This window comes from Crocodylus siamensis, chromosome 4, assembly GCF_052110815.1.
Source record: "Crocodylus siamensis isolate JL-2025a chromosome 4, ASM5211081v1, whole genome shotgun sequence".
NCBI classification, from domain to species: domain Eukaryota; kingdom Metazoa; phylum Chordata; order Crocodylia; family Crocodylidae; genus Crocodylus; species Crocodylus siamensis.
The window spans coordinates 89,614,563-89,626,749 of NC_143398.1; the positions used below are offsets into that span (position 1 = coordinate 89,614,563).

At 43.6% G+C, this 12,187-nt stretch overlaps 1 protein-coding gene across 8 annotated transcripts in view; it reads right to left on the reverse strand.

Moving 5' to 3' along the window:
* The window catches only part of GAS2L3 (growth arrest specific 2 like 3), a 28,958-nt gene that overhangs the window by 16,123 nt on the left and 648 nt on the right, over positions 1-12,187 (reverse strand). For 2 of the 8 annotated variants that reach the window (XM_090042829.1, XM_090042832.1), the window contains exons 2-5: positions 11,752-11,813; positions 5,240-5,293; positions 1,012-1,180; positions 241-359 (exon numbers count right to left, since the gene is read on the reverse strand). In XM_090042829.1, coding sequence (XP_089898955.1) covers positions 241-359; positions 1,012-1,180; positions 5,240-5,263 — 312 coding nt within the window. In that variant the 5' untranslated portion in view covers positions 5,264-5,293; positions 11,752-11,813. Of the gene's footprint in view, positions 1-240; positions 360-1,011; positions 1,181-5,239; positions 5,294-6,872; positions 8,856-11,669; positions 12,177-12,187 lie in introns of those variants that run through there. The other 6 variants (XM_090042830.1, XM_090042828.1, XM_090042834.1 and 3 more) reach the window with 4 other exon arrangements.

The window sequence follows — 12,187 nt, forward strand, 5'->3', positions numbered from 1 at the left end:
TGTAAAAAGTCTGATTTAAGTTAGAACCATGCAAGAATTCTGAAAAAAACCTTTAGAATTTGACCCACATCCGCTTTGGAGCACATTACTTGAACTGTCCAAGCCATCTGTTTTGTTTTTTTTTCCCCTATTTTCCAAATACAGAGCATACAGAATACAGCATTGATGAACTTCTACTCTCTGTACAAAGTCAGTTTTTATTGGCCTATTTCAGTAACAGCTAAATGTCATATGACTCACCCGCAAATCCTTTGAGCTACAACATTTCTTAATTGTGTTTTGAAGAACACCAACCAACTGGCAGAGCAGCACACCATTATCCAGCTCTTCCAGCAACTGTTCTGCAGCAACTTCTTTTCCTAGAAATAAACAGTGGTAAGAAGTAACTCACACGGGCCTTATAGTGATAATTCAGACACTGCATTCCTCCATTATTTTGGCTTTAGTCCGCGGAAGTGTGATAGTTATTATTCCATCCAAATTTTTTTTTAATTGTGTTCAACCACATTAACTGATGAACTTCAACATTTTTTTTCTACTTTATGCATTTAGCACCAATCAATTGCCACTACACAGAATGTAAGCTAGCTTTAAAATGGTACATTGTTATATTAGCATTTGTATCATATCGTCTCACTCCCCAGTTGCCTGTTTCTGCATGTGGCAGTTTTAAACCGTAACTTCTGAATCTAAAAGAAAGACCTTTCACATATTAGAAAACAAAAATGTTTGTTTACCTGTGAAACTACTTATATTAAACTGAGCTTAAAATCTGATTAAAAATGCATTACTTAAAGTGTGACTCTTAAATAGGAATTATAAATAATGTTATTAGTTCATCTAACTGATAGATGGTAGCTCATAAAACATGAAACTACAGCAGGCATTGAAATGCAACTACCTTCACTACTTATGCCGAAACACCTTAATTACTCTTCGCAATATTATGGATATGAAAAGTCAGCACTAACTGAGACACCAGATTTTCAATTTCTTTAGACAGCAATTTACCAAACAATCCCGATAGCCAAATTGATAGGTCTTCCTGCATAGGCACCAGTGTTGCTTCATGCCGCACAGATATCCATTGGTCATATAGGCAAACATCTGCCAAGCCGGGGCCATGTCTGGCAGTCAGAGGACATCGTGGGCTTAAAGGAAGATCATCTCCAAACCACACCTAATGAGAGTTTCAATGAAGTCAAACATATTAACTGTAGCATTTGCAACCTCTAACAATAAAATCCAGAAATTCCTTAATTTGACTAATAAATCACATGATAGAATAAGAGTCCTCATCTTGCTAAAAAACCACCCACACGTATTCTTTCTTTTAAAGTAAGATACAGTTTTGAATCTGGATTCCTAGGCTTAAGCATGATTCTAGTGATTTAGAAACCCCAGCACATATTTACTTACTGGCTTTATGGGATCTGGTCCCTGATCCCATACTACACACGCGTGACAAAAGGCACAATTTTGAGCTCAGGATTTAGAACCCAATTGTGCTATTACTAATTGCTACTGCCTGAGATTGTGATCCTGGGCTCCCCCCTGCATGGGCAAGTTAAAATCTGGGTGCCCAGAGCCCTATTTGCAAGGCCAACAGTCAGCTGATTATCAGCCCCAGCCCAGACAGCCTGGGGTCTAATTCAAGACCCAGGGCTGTCTGGGCACTAATGCCAACAGTCAGCTGATTGTCAGCCACAACCCAGACAGTCCCAGGTCTGGTTCACCTGCAGTTGTCCAGGCAAATATGCAGCCAACTGCCAGCCTCCATGGGTTAAAGGGTTTCCTCCACCAGGGACTTTAAACCTCATGCCTGGTAGCTCTAGCATGGCTGGTAGGAGCAGGGGATCAGAAGCTCCTGGTCGGGGAGTGGGGTAGACAAGGGGTTTCCCCCTAGAGGACTTTAAAACATTAGGCTTCTGGCGGGGTGCATCCGATGCCCTGTGCCTGGCAACCCTGCCAAAGCTGCTGGGCAGCAGGTTTCACGTTCCCAGTAGTGGAAGCCCTTCAGCTCCCCCCACCACCAGGACCTTCTGATGCTCCCACATCCAGCAGCCCTACCAGAGATGCCAGGCATGGAGTTTAAAACTCCCCAAAGAAAGAAGCCCCTGCTCACAGCCTCTGATCCCTTCCCTCCTTTCCCAGGGTAGCCCCAGGCCCTGTTGGAGAACCAGAACTGTCTTGGGGGCAGATACTGACAATCAGCTGATTGCTGGCACTGACACTGGCCCTGGGGCAGCCCCCAGCTTCTTGGAAACTAGGCTGCCCCAAGCCTGTGCAGACAATATTGTCAGCACGCTTGGTGGAGAACAGGGCTGATTACAACAATCAGCTGTTTATTGGACACCCGCCCTAGAGAGCTCTGGTATATGGACATGGCTCATAGAAACAAGCCATGTGTTCTACTTTATTTGTGGAACATTTTTTATGGCTGGTTTGCCATGCGATGGTGCTTTAATTGGGTGCATACATAGCACCTTTGCCATTTATCCTGCAATAAACATGTTAATTGTGGCATAAATTCAAGAAGTAGAGAGGGCCTTAGTGTTATCCCTCCACATGTTATAAGAAACATTTTCTTAACGGTTCCTAATTTTTAAAAAAACTACTGTACCTGCAATTTGTAAATAACCATTCCATTTACAAAAACTTATAGCAAAATTAGTACTGGATCCACAACATGAACAGACAGACCTACAAGTTATTATTTAATGTATTGTATCTCATCTCAAAATCAGGTTAGATTTCCTGGGACTTTTTGCTTAATATTCTGATTTTGCAGAGGAAAAATGTGTTACCCTAAACAAGAGCATACACTTTAAAGTTAGGCTTCAGTTCTCATATAACTATTATATATTTTCATACTACAGGGGAATGGTTTGATATTGTTGTTTAGGAAAGCACAAAAGAAACTGATACAAACTTTAGCATGATCAAGATTCTTACTATGTCCCAAAAAAGTTTTTCCTACACATTTCAGTAAACCAACCAACCAAACAAACAAACAAACAAACTTTTCTTCCATAGAATAAATCATTTTGAAAAACTGAAATATTGAAACATTCCACAAAAAATCTCTGTGTATTTTAGAAACCTCACCATTTGATTGGCTCATACCATGTCCTAGAAATCACCAATACCGACACTTAAAGATAGAAAGAAAGGTCCCCTCTGCACAGAGGTAAAGTTGTAATTGGATCCATTGCACAACCTATCCCACAATCACGCTTCCTGCCATTCACTTGTGGGCTTTCCCTGTATCAAGGAGCAGGCATCCACAGTTGGGAGCCCCCTTTGCTGACAGGATTCCCAGTCGTGGGGACTACATGCACCCAAGACCCAGAGAACCCTGTTATCTGTGGGGTCCCTAGGTCCCAGCTGCATGTGAGGTACAGCTGGGACCAAGAGACCCATGTGTCTCACACTCCCATGGCTCAAGGACTGCACCCATTGCCAAGAACTCTGCGAGCTGATGTGCTCCCAGCTGCAAGGGAGACCCTGCTACTCATGCAAATTAAAGCCAGATACTAATCCACTATAAACTTAGTACATATTTTTGAGGTCTAACTTTATATCTGGTTGGACCTTTTTATTGCTTGTGTAGTTGGACTCAAGGTAACTGCACAATTAACCAGTTAATTACATGACACTTGTAATGCAAGGACAGACAAAATATAGCTTTCGGGCCGCATCTGTCCCACAGCTGAGTGTCCACTAATTAAATGTATGCAGCCTGCCCATGGCTGTGCCTGCTGTTCTCTTCATGAGGCCCTCCCATGCCCGAGGGTGGAAGTGTACACAGATTCTGGGTAAGGCCACTGCTGCCACTGCCTGGGGAACTGCTCAGTTCCCCTGGTCTTCAATGACTCCTCCTCATCTTCCTGCTTCAGCAATCTGGGCAGCAAGTAGGGAAGCAGTGGCAGGCAGAGGGCAGCTGTGGCTGGATGGGAGTGCGAAGCGTGCGCTGGCAGAAGCATGGAGCCCAGATCAACTCGGTTCCATCATGTGGGACTCCCCGTGGAGCTCACACACAGCTCCCAGGACTCAGCCAAAGTCATGCACCACACGAGAGGAGCCCCATGCAACGGAGCTGGGAGCCTTCCCTGTTTCCTGCTGCCAATGTGCAGCTCCCAGGACTCTGCCAGAAGTAGTGGGGAGCCCAGCATGATGGAGTCAGGCTGGATCAGCCCCACTCCCTGCTTCCTAGCAGAGCCCCAGGAGCTGCACATGGCAGCAAGGGGTGGGACCAAGGCAGCAACTCCATTGCATGGGGCTCCCCCTCATGTGGTGCACAACTGGCCGGATCCTGAGAGCTGCACATGAGAGGTGAGGAGCCTCACACAATGGAGCCAGAAGCCTGACCCCACTTTCTGCCACCACGTTCAGGTCCCAGAACTGGTCAAAGCCGCATGCGGCTGGGGGGCTCTGCCTGTGTGCGCCATGAGGACCCCCCATTGCTGGTGGTAGCAGGGGCTGTGTCATGGTGGGGGCACATGAGTGAGGCCTCCACACCCCCCCCACCATATCCACAACCCCCCACAACCACATCCCACTACAAGCCCCACCATACACATACTCCCCCACACAATATACAACAGTAAAAGTTTATTTTAAGCTATTATGCAATCGCCTCTATATACACTATGCAAACACGTAAATCAGGACAAAAATATTTTTGAAATAAAATTAAATGGGTCATAGCAAATGTTTGATTTTTGGTATACGATTTGATTTTTTTTATTTTTTTTTTTAACCAGTCCCAAGATGGCAACCCCCCTCCCAAAAGGAATACTTCTGGGGGCAAGGCGATAAACTCCCAGTGGCAAAGGTCAGGACTTCCAGTTCCAAGATGGCAACCATGGGCTGGGGCACCTGTCAGGGGGCGGGGCTACCTGTGCAGCCCTCGAAATCTCACCAAAACTCATTAAGTGCCCCTCCAGCTAAAATAATTGCCCGCCCCTGTGCGATCTACGAGTTAAAATACGAAATGAAATGAAGAACTTATGGCTTATATCAGTCCTGTCAGTGACTCTCTGTGTGATCTAAGGCAAGTTTACTGTCTGTGACTAAGTTCTCCTTTTCTAAATTAGGGATGGTAATACTTCCCTATCTCATGGGATGTCTATGATGCTTACAGCAACTTCTCTGCTAAATGCCCTAAGATCTATATAAGGCATTTCTCATTTATGCAAAGTGCCAAGTACTATTATTTATTAACAATGTCAATTACCTGAACTGCATCCTGCATGGTCATCTGTATTTACATTAGTGACTTTCACTGGAAGTGAAGAAAGGAAGAGAAACAGTATTAAATTATTTTTAATGGAATACTCTTTCATTTCACATATCAGCAAAAAACCAAAAAACATATTTTTCTTTAAAATATTATATTTTCAGTCAGCTGTTCTAGACTTTTAATAGCAATGTTACTATTGAATAAAATAGTCTGTGAATGGTAAGACAATACAGGTGGAGCATTACAAACCAAATAATCAGATATTCAACACTGACAGGAAGTTTAATATTTGAAATAGTGTGTTTAAGATTTAATCTTTTTCTAAGTTCTAAGGTCTTAAAAGCCTCTAGCAGGTGGCTAGCCTGGTAGAAGAAAGGACTTCTAACCTAGATTTAAAAATGTCCTGTGCTATCTCTGACCTTGTTTCATCCATAGATGGGCAACTCAGCAAGAACTGCCAGGCTGAAGAGCAAAGATGCCGAGATAGGACTACATTTTTATACTCAGTTACCTAGCTCAACATCAAAGGCTTGCTAAATATGGCTAGACAATACAGAAATATATCAATATACTTAACAGGCATATTACTATTAATCAGAAAATAACCTATTTGATCCCTTATATAAACCTTATATCACAGCCTAAACCTTATCCAACTGGTATAAAACCACTAAATCTACTCTAAGCAACTTTTAGCTGACTTTTCACAAAAATTCTTTTCAACTCCAGCAGTCTGTCACTTACTTAGCTTCTCTTCCTCTTTGTCTCTTACCCAGAGTCTGATATAGTATAGAATTTGCTTGCATATACTTCAAGCACTTTCAGCCTACAACTCATCTAATTGTTAGAAGTCTGCTATTTTCCAGCCAAAACGTATTAATAACAAGTTTATACTCAATTAATTCTTCCATCAATGCTTACCTTCTCCCTTGTTTCTGCCCTCATGATATATTTATAGACAGCAACCATGTGCCTGCTAAGCCTTTGTTTTGCTAGGCTAAACTAGTAGTCTAAAGATGAAAGCCTGCATAGGCTCATGAACAATATTTGTCCACCTAAAATGGTTGAAACATGTTTCCTTCTCTTGGCCAGAAAGCAGATGACTCAAGTTGAACTGGCAATTTATCAAAAGGTTGTGGGACACCTGAAAATAAGGACTAGAAAGAATAAAAGAATCTTTTCATCCATAACAGTAATTGATGGAAGGCTACAATGTAGTCCAGTGGTCTAAGTTTCAGAGAAGCTGTATTTACAGTTTTAATCCTGAATGCAATGAATACTACTGAAGACGTTAACACTAACATCCTGTACTCTCTTAGATAAAGTATTTATGGTTTTCTAAAAAAAAAAAATGATCAAACTGACAATCAACAAGAAAAATTTCCAGAACCACGGCACAGCTAGTTAACTTCTAGTGGGAATATGTGATCTCCCACAGTGAAAATCAAAATTTACATCAAGTTTTTACAGAGGAAAAAACAGAAAGTCTTCCACAGTCTAAAAACTGGATCTTAACCATGACGTTTTCCATTTCCATGGGGGGAAAAACAAGTTTGATTTGTTTCTTCCTGACCACTTCCCATGCCACCAAAAACAGCATATTTCAACAAACTTTAAGCAAACTTACCTTAAAACCGTGCAGTTATACCTATAGCACAACCAGTTTGTTTTCAGACACAGTTTTTCCCTTGTACCAGGATTCTTCACACTGCTCAATTAAAACTTCACAGAAGTTGCACAGTTGCTCCTATCGGAATATACAAGAGCAACCCTAATTTATACTTTTATGTGCAGGGAAACAAAAGTATTGGGACGTCCTTTCCGTCATTCATCCTTCTATACACTACAGAAGGGCACACTCCATACTTGCCATTACTAATGAGCATGTTATGCTTCCCACGAGTTAGGGAATACATTTTCCTTTAGCATAAGAAATCCTTTGTCCCAACAGAGAGCCACAGTAAGAGGCTTCATTGACTGCTTAAAAAAAATATGGGTGGAACAGCCTGTAGAGAAGTTGGCCTCATTAAAATAAGGAGACCCACATAATCAAACAAGAGCCTTAACATGGTAACTGCCAAAAGAAGAACAAAAGGCAGCCTAATTCACAGGGAGTGCTCAAATCACAAACAAAGTGACATATTCAAACAGCAGCTATTGCAAGAATGTTCTACATCTGCACTTTCTGGAAACGCCTAGCAAAACTGATTTTTTTTTTTTTTTTTAACAGAGATTGTAGAAAATTTGTGAAATTCAAGTGTCAAAGACCTACTCTTTGAATTAAGTTATTTTGTAGCCTCACTCCCAAAGTAGCCAAAGCTTTGTACTTACAAAGACATCTGGATAATACTTAGAAGGGACAAAAATTTACAATATAAAAGTATCCCCAAACGGATTCTAAATCTAAGGTTCTTAACAGTCAGCCATGCACAAAGGATCAAACAGACAGATTTGGCATTCACGCTGATAAGAGTAGGTTATTGGACTGGATGTACAGACAGCAGTTATGAAAGACAAATAATCAACCTCCTTCTCAGGTGAACTGATCCAGCATAGGCAGGATGAGTGAAATCTGTAGCTGTTAGGTAAGCACCATGATCTCAGTCATCTCACATAGCTTATGCAAGACATGGAAGTTGCGAGATCAAGGGATCATAGAACAGTAGGCTTGGAAGGGACCTCAAAAGATCATCAGCTCAAACCCTCTGCTCAAGGCAGGATCATCTTTGACTAAGCCATCCCAGTCAAGTGTCTACCTAACCTGCTCTTAAAATTTCCAAGGATGGAGATTCCACAAGCTCCCCAGGTAGCCTGTTGTAGTGCTTAACCACCCTCAGAGTGAAGTTCTTCCTAACTCCCACCCTAAATTTCCCTAGCTGCAATTTAAAACTGTTGCTTCCTGACTCGTCCCCTGCAGTCACAGAGAATAGTTCACCTCCTTCCTCCATATAACCCCCTTAAAATATTTAAATAGTATTATCAAATCCTCCCTTCAGCCTTCTCTTCTCCAAACTAAATAACCCTACTTCTTTCAGCCTCTTATAATCATGTTTCCCAAGCCTCTAATCTTTTTTGTCACTCTCTACTAGAATCTAATTTGTCTATTGCTCTTTGGAAATGCAGGGCCCAAAACTGGACAGGGCATGCCAGGAACCAAAAGTACGATCAACTACGTTCAAACACATGCCCCCATCACCCCTGGAGCAGCGGGGCATTTTGGAATACAAGACAGCAAGAGTAAAAGGAAGAGGTTGTTTGGTGGTAAAAATGAAGGCTGCTGCTGTAAGATTGCCAGCTTCCATGAATACCTGTTTCTCAAACTATATTTGTTCCACCAAAGCATTCAAAAAAGCATAATCGTTTTAGTGCAGGGGTTGGCAACATTTTTGATCGGCGTCCCAAAAACACCCCAACCTCCAACCCTACATCAACTTGATGTGCCAAAGGTAGGGGAGGCATGAGGGGCCCAATCCTCACTGCTGGAGGCAGGTGCAAGCATGCCTCCGGGCAGACAGCAGGCAAGGGGCCAGGCTTGCACTGCCCCAGCCCCTTCCCTGCCACACATCATGAGGCACATGTGCACCTGCCTCCACCACAGAGCCAGTGCTGGGACTCTGGAGCCCAGTACAGCCATTTACAGCCTGCCCACAGCCAGCCTGGACTCTGAGCAGCTGCAGCAGGCAGTGCCAGGCAGCTGGGAGGCTGCAAATAGCTATGCTGGGTGTGATGGCCAGAACCAAAAGGGTTAATGAGCAACTTTTAGCAAAAATGCTTTTTGAGAGTACAGCCGGGACAGCCCTGGTACTAGCAGCATTGGCTGAACAAGCGCCTCCGGGTGGAGGGCAGGGGAAGGGCCAGGGTTGCGCTGTCCCAGGGCCTTTCCTGGCTGCACACCTACAGCAGCTGCTGCCACAGATCTGGTGCCAGAGCTGTGGAGCCCCATGCGGCTGTTTGCAACCTCCCAGCTGCAGCCAGGCCAGGATCTGGGCAGCCTCCGGACCACCTGCTGTGAGCAGCCCAGGCTGCTGGTGGCAGCTACCCAGAGCCCAGGCTGGCTGTGGCAGGCCAAGAAAAATGGCCTCACGTGCCATGCTCCAGCACGTGTGCCAGGGGTTGCCAATCCCTGTTTTAGTACATGTATTTTCAGTGTTGACTATCACAACCACTCAGCCAGGGCAAGCAGGTAGCTATCACAGGCTGAAGAAAGCAGTGCAACCGGAATGGCTGCCAACTTACAGGTGGGAGCCAGATAAATAATCTGCTGCCACCACAGCCACCTAATTATCCCGGCAGCACAGCGGCAGCCAGAAGTTGCCAATATTCCAAGCATCCTGCTGCACCCAGCGCCTGGCTGCTTTGTTACGCCTCTGACAAAAGCCATGTTAGATTCCGTATAACCTGTATTCATTTTAAAGAATATGGACTCTCTAGTACCCATTTTTGCAAAGGAGGCCTTCAGAACAAAAACAAGTAGGGCTGATGGTGAGTAAGCATGCAGAAATTGCTTCAGTCCTACTATGGCTGTTTGCGTGAGTCACCTGGTGCTGTTAAGAGTCAGTGCCCTGGAGGGCTATCCATCTGCCTTAGTTTTCCTCAAAGAATGCAGTGGCAGGAAGCCTTCCCCAAAGGCAATGAGCACAACCACCCCAGCATAAAGCTCTGCTTATGTAGGAGCTCCAGCAGCAACATCCATTTCTGGGGTGCCTACAGGCTCTTCTGTTACTGCTGCTGCCAGCCCATAAGAGGAGCCTCTAATGGAACCAAAAGGAGCAGAGAAAAAGTAAAGGCTTCCCAGCCTTAATTCATTGCTGGAGGGGCCCAGAAAGCTGCTCTATTGCAGGGTGCAGTGCAAGCACTAGTTAATCTGGAGAGAGAGGAGTTGCCCTTAAAACAGAGGCAGAGCCAGATTTCAGCTGCATAACAGCAGTAGGGCAACAAAGACTGCTGTCCCAGACACTGACTTCAGATGGGAGGCATGAGGGGGAAAAAAAGGAAAAAAGCGGCTGCTACTACTGTCACATGATCACACCCTCAGCATGGTGGCAACCATAAGTCACTGCTGGCCCTGCATGTGGCAACTGCCCCAGGCACCTGGCTGTATTGTTACACCTCTGCCAGACTTAGAGATAAGCAAGCAAGGCAACTGTCCAGGGCCTCAGACAACAGAGGTCTCCATCAGACTAAGGTAGTGCAAGTCATCATAACATATGTGGGAAGGAGCAACCTATTGCTAGGATCCACACAGGTCTTAAGTGCAGAGATACAGCATACAGTCAGTGAAAGACCAGGGTAATAGATCCAAGGTAGGGGACACCAAAAAGGAATGCACTTATCTCAGGAAAGTAGTCTGGCTTGAAGTGCATCCTGTGTACACACAACTCAAAGCCCCCATTAACCCACCCATTTAAAACATGTAACTGTCAATCCCCAAATTAGGTCTAACAGTGTGGCTGGAAGCAACATTTCTACACAGTATGTTCCTTTTTAAACAAACATACAGCTTTGTTTCAAGGTGTCAACTGGCATTGATTTAATATACTCAGGAGTCCTTCTTTATACACAGTGCCACCTCTTTTCCATGTTGGGTCGTTAAGTGTATCAAAAGCTGTGTGAAGCCTACCGAGTGCTTCTCTGTAAATGCAGCTGCTGTTGCCAAATACATCACATGAAGCAGCACTTATCCTTATTTTTTTTAAATGGCTTTTCTTGGTGGGACCCCAAATGCATACCAAAGAGACGAAAAAAACCCCCCCATGATTAATCAAGCTTAAACTATGTGAGGTGGCAATCACTGGTCATTTCATTAGCTCCTCTCCTCAGGAATTCCCTTTCTGTATCCCTAAGGAAACATGCAACTTTCTACTGTGAACCTGTCCTCATCCTGAATGCAGAGGGAAAGCCCATGGAGTCACATAAGTCTTATCATGACAAAGGATGCCTTTTAAATCAAGGAGTATTTCCTGCTGAAGCAGTTATCTCAGCAAGCAACATCTCTACAGGAAAGGCAAAGACAACTCCTTTGATGCAAACTGGTACATCTGGGAGGATCTTAGGACTAGAACTCTGACAGCTGATGTGGCTTCATGTATATCAGTCCACCTAGCAATGATGTTTTGCAATCATGTATACATAACTCAGGTAGAGCCAACAGTTGAAAAGCATGCACTTTTTGCTCAGCTAGGCAGGACCTAGGTACCAAGGCTTCCCAGAATTAGTCAGTAAAGCATCTGGCTCGGCAAAAACTTGACCACCCTGTTATATGGCTATCTGTAGTCAAGAACCAAGGAACGGGTTTTAAAAAATTTGACAAGATGACAAATTTTAAAAAGACATAAGTAAATAAAAATCCAACACCACGCTTATAAGATTTAAAATGTATAGGCTGCCCAAGCCTTAAGGACTAGGGAGACAATTTATAGAGTACCTTTATACCAAAGGATGCTAAACTATTCTACAAGGATATAGCATCCTTGAAACACAGCCAACTCGAGAATGGAGCTACTCATCTTTTCAGCACACTAAACTGCAGGAGTGGAAACTGTAGCCAAGGACGTCAGAGCAAACCACACTGCTTTAAAAAAAGAAAAGAAAGGATTAGGATCTCAGATGCCTGTGTCGAGCGCAAATATCTGTTGAGTGTTACATGGCACTGTGCTGTCATCTCACTGTGGAGTTCAATAGTTGCAATGAGGTCAGGTTATTAAAGTTTATACACTAAAAGCTGCTCACTCCCCAGCCTCACCTATTGCATTATCTTCTGCATTCATTCCAATATAAAATGTTAATGCAAGGTTAGACATATCATCTTAAATACTCCAAAAAAAATAACTAAAATCAGAGAAATGGGAATTTTGAGTGCCTGTGATAATTTCATCCAGACCACACTGCAGATTGAGAGCTACCTAGGACAGAGGCCACGTATAAACAGCTAATTTTAAATAA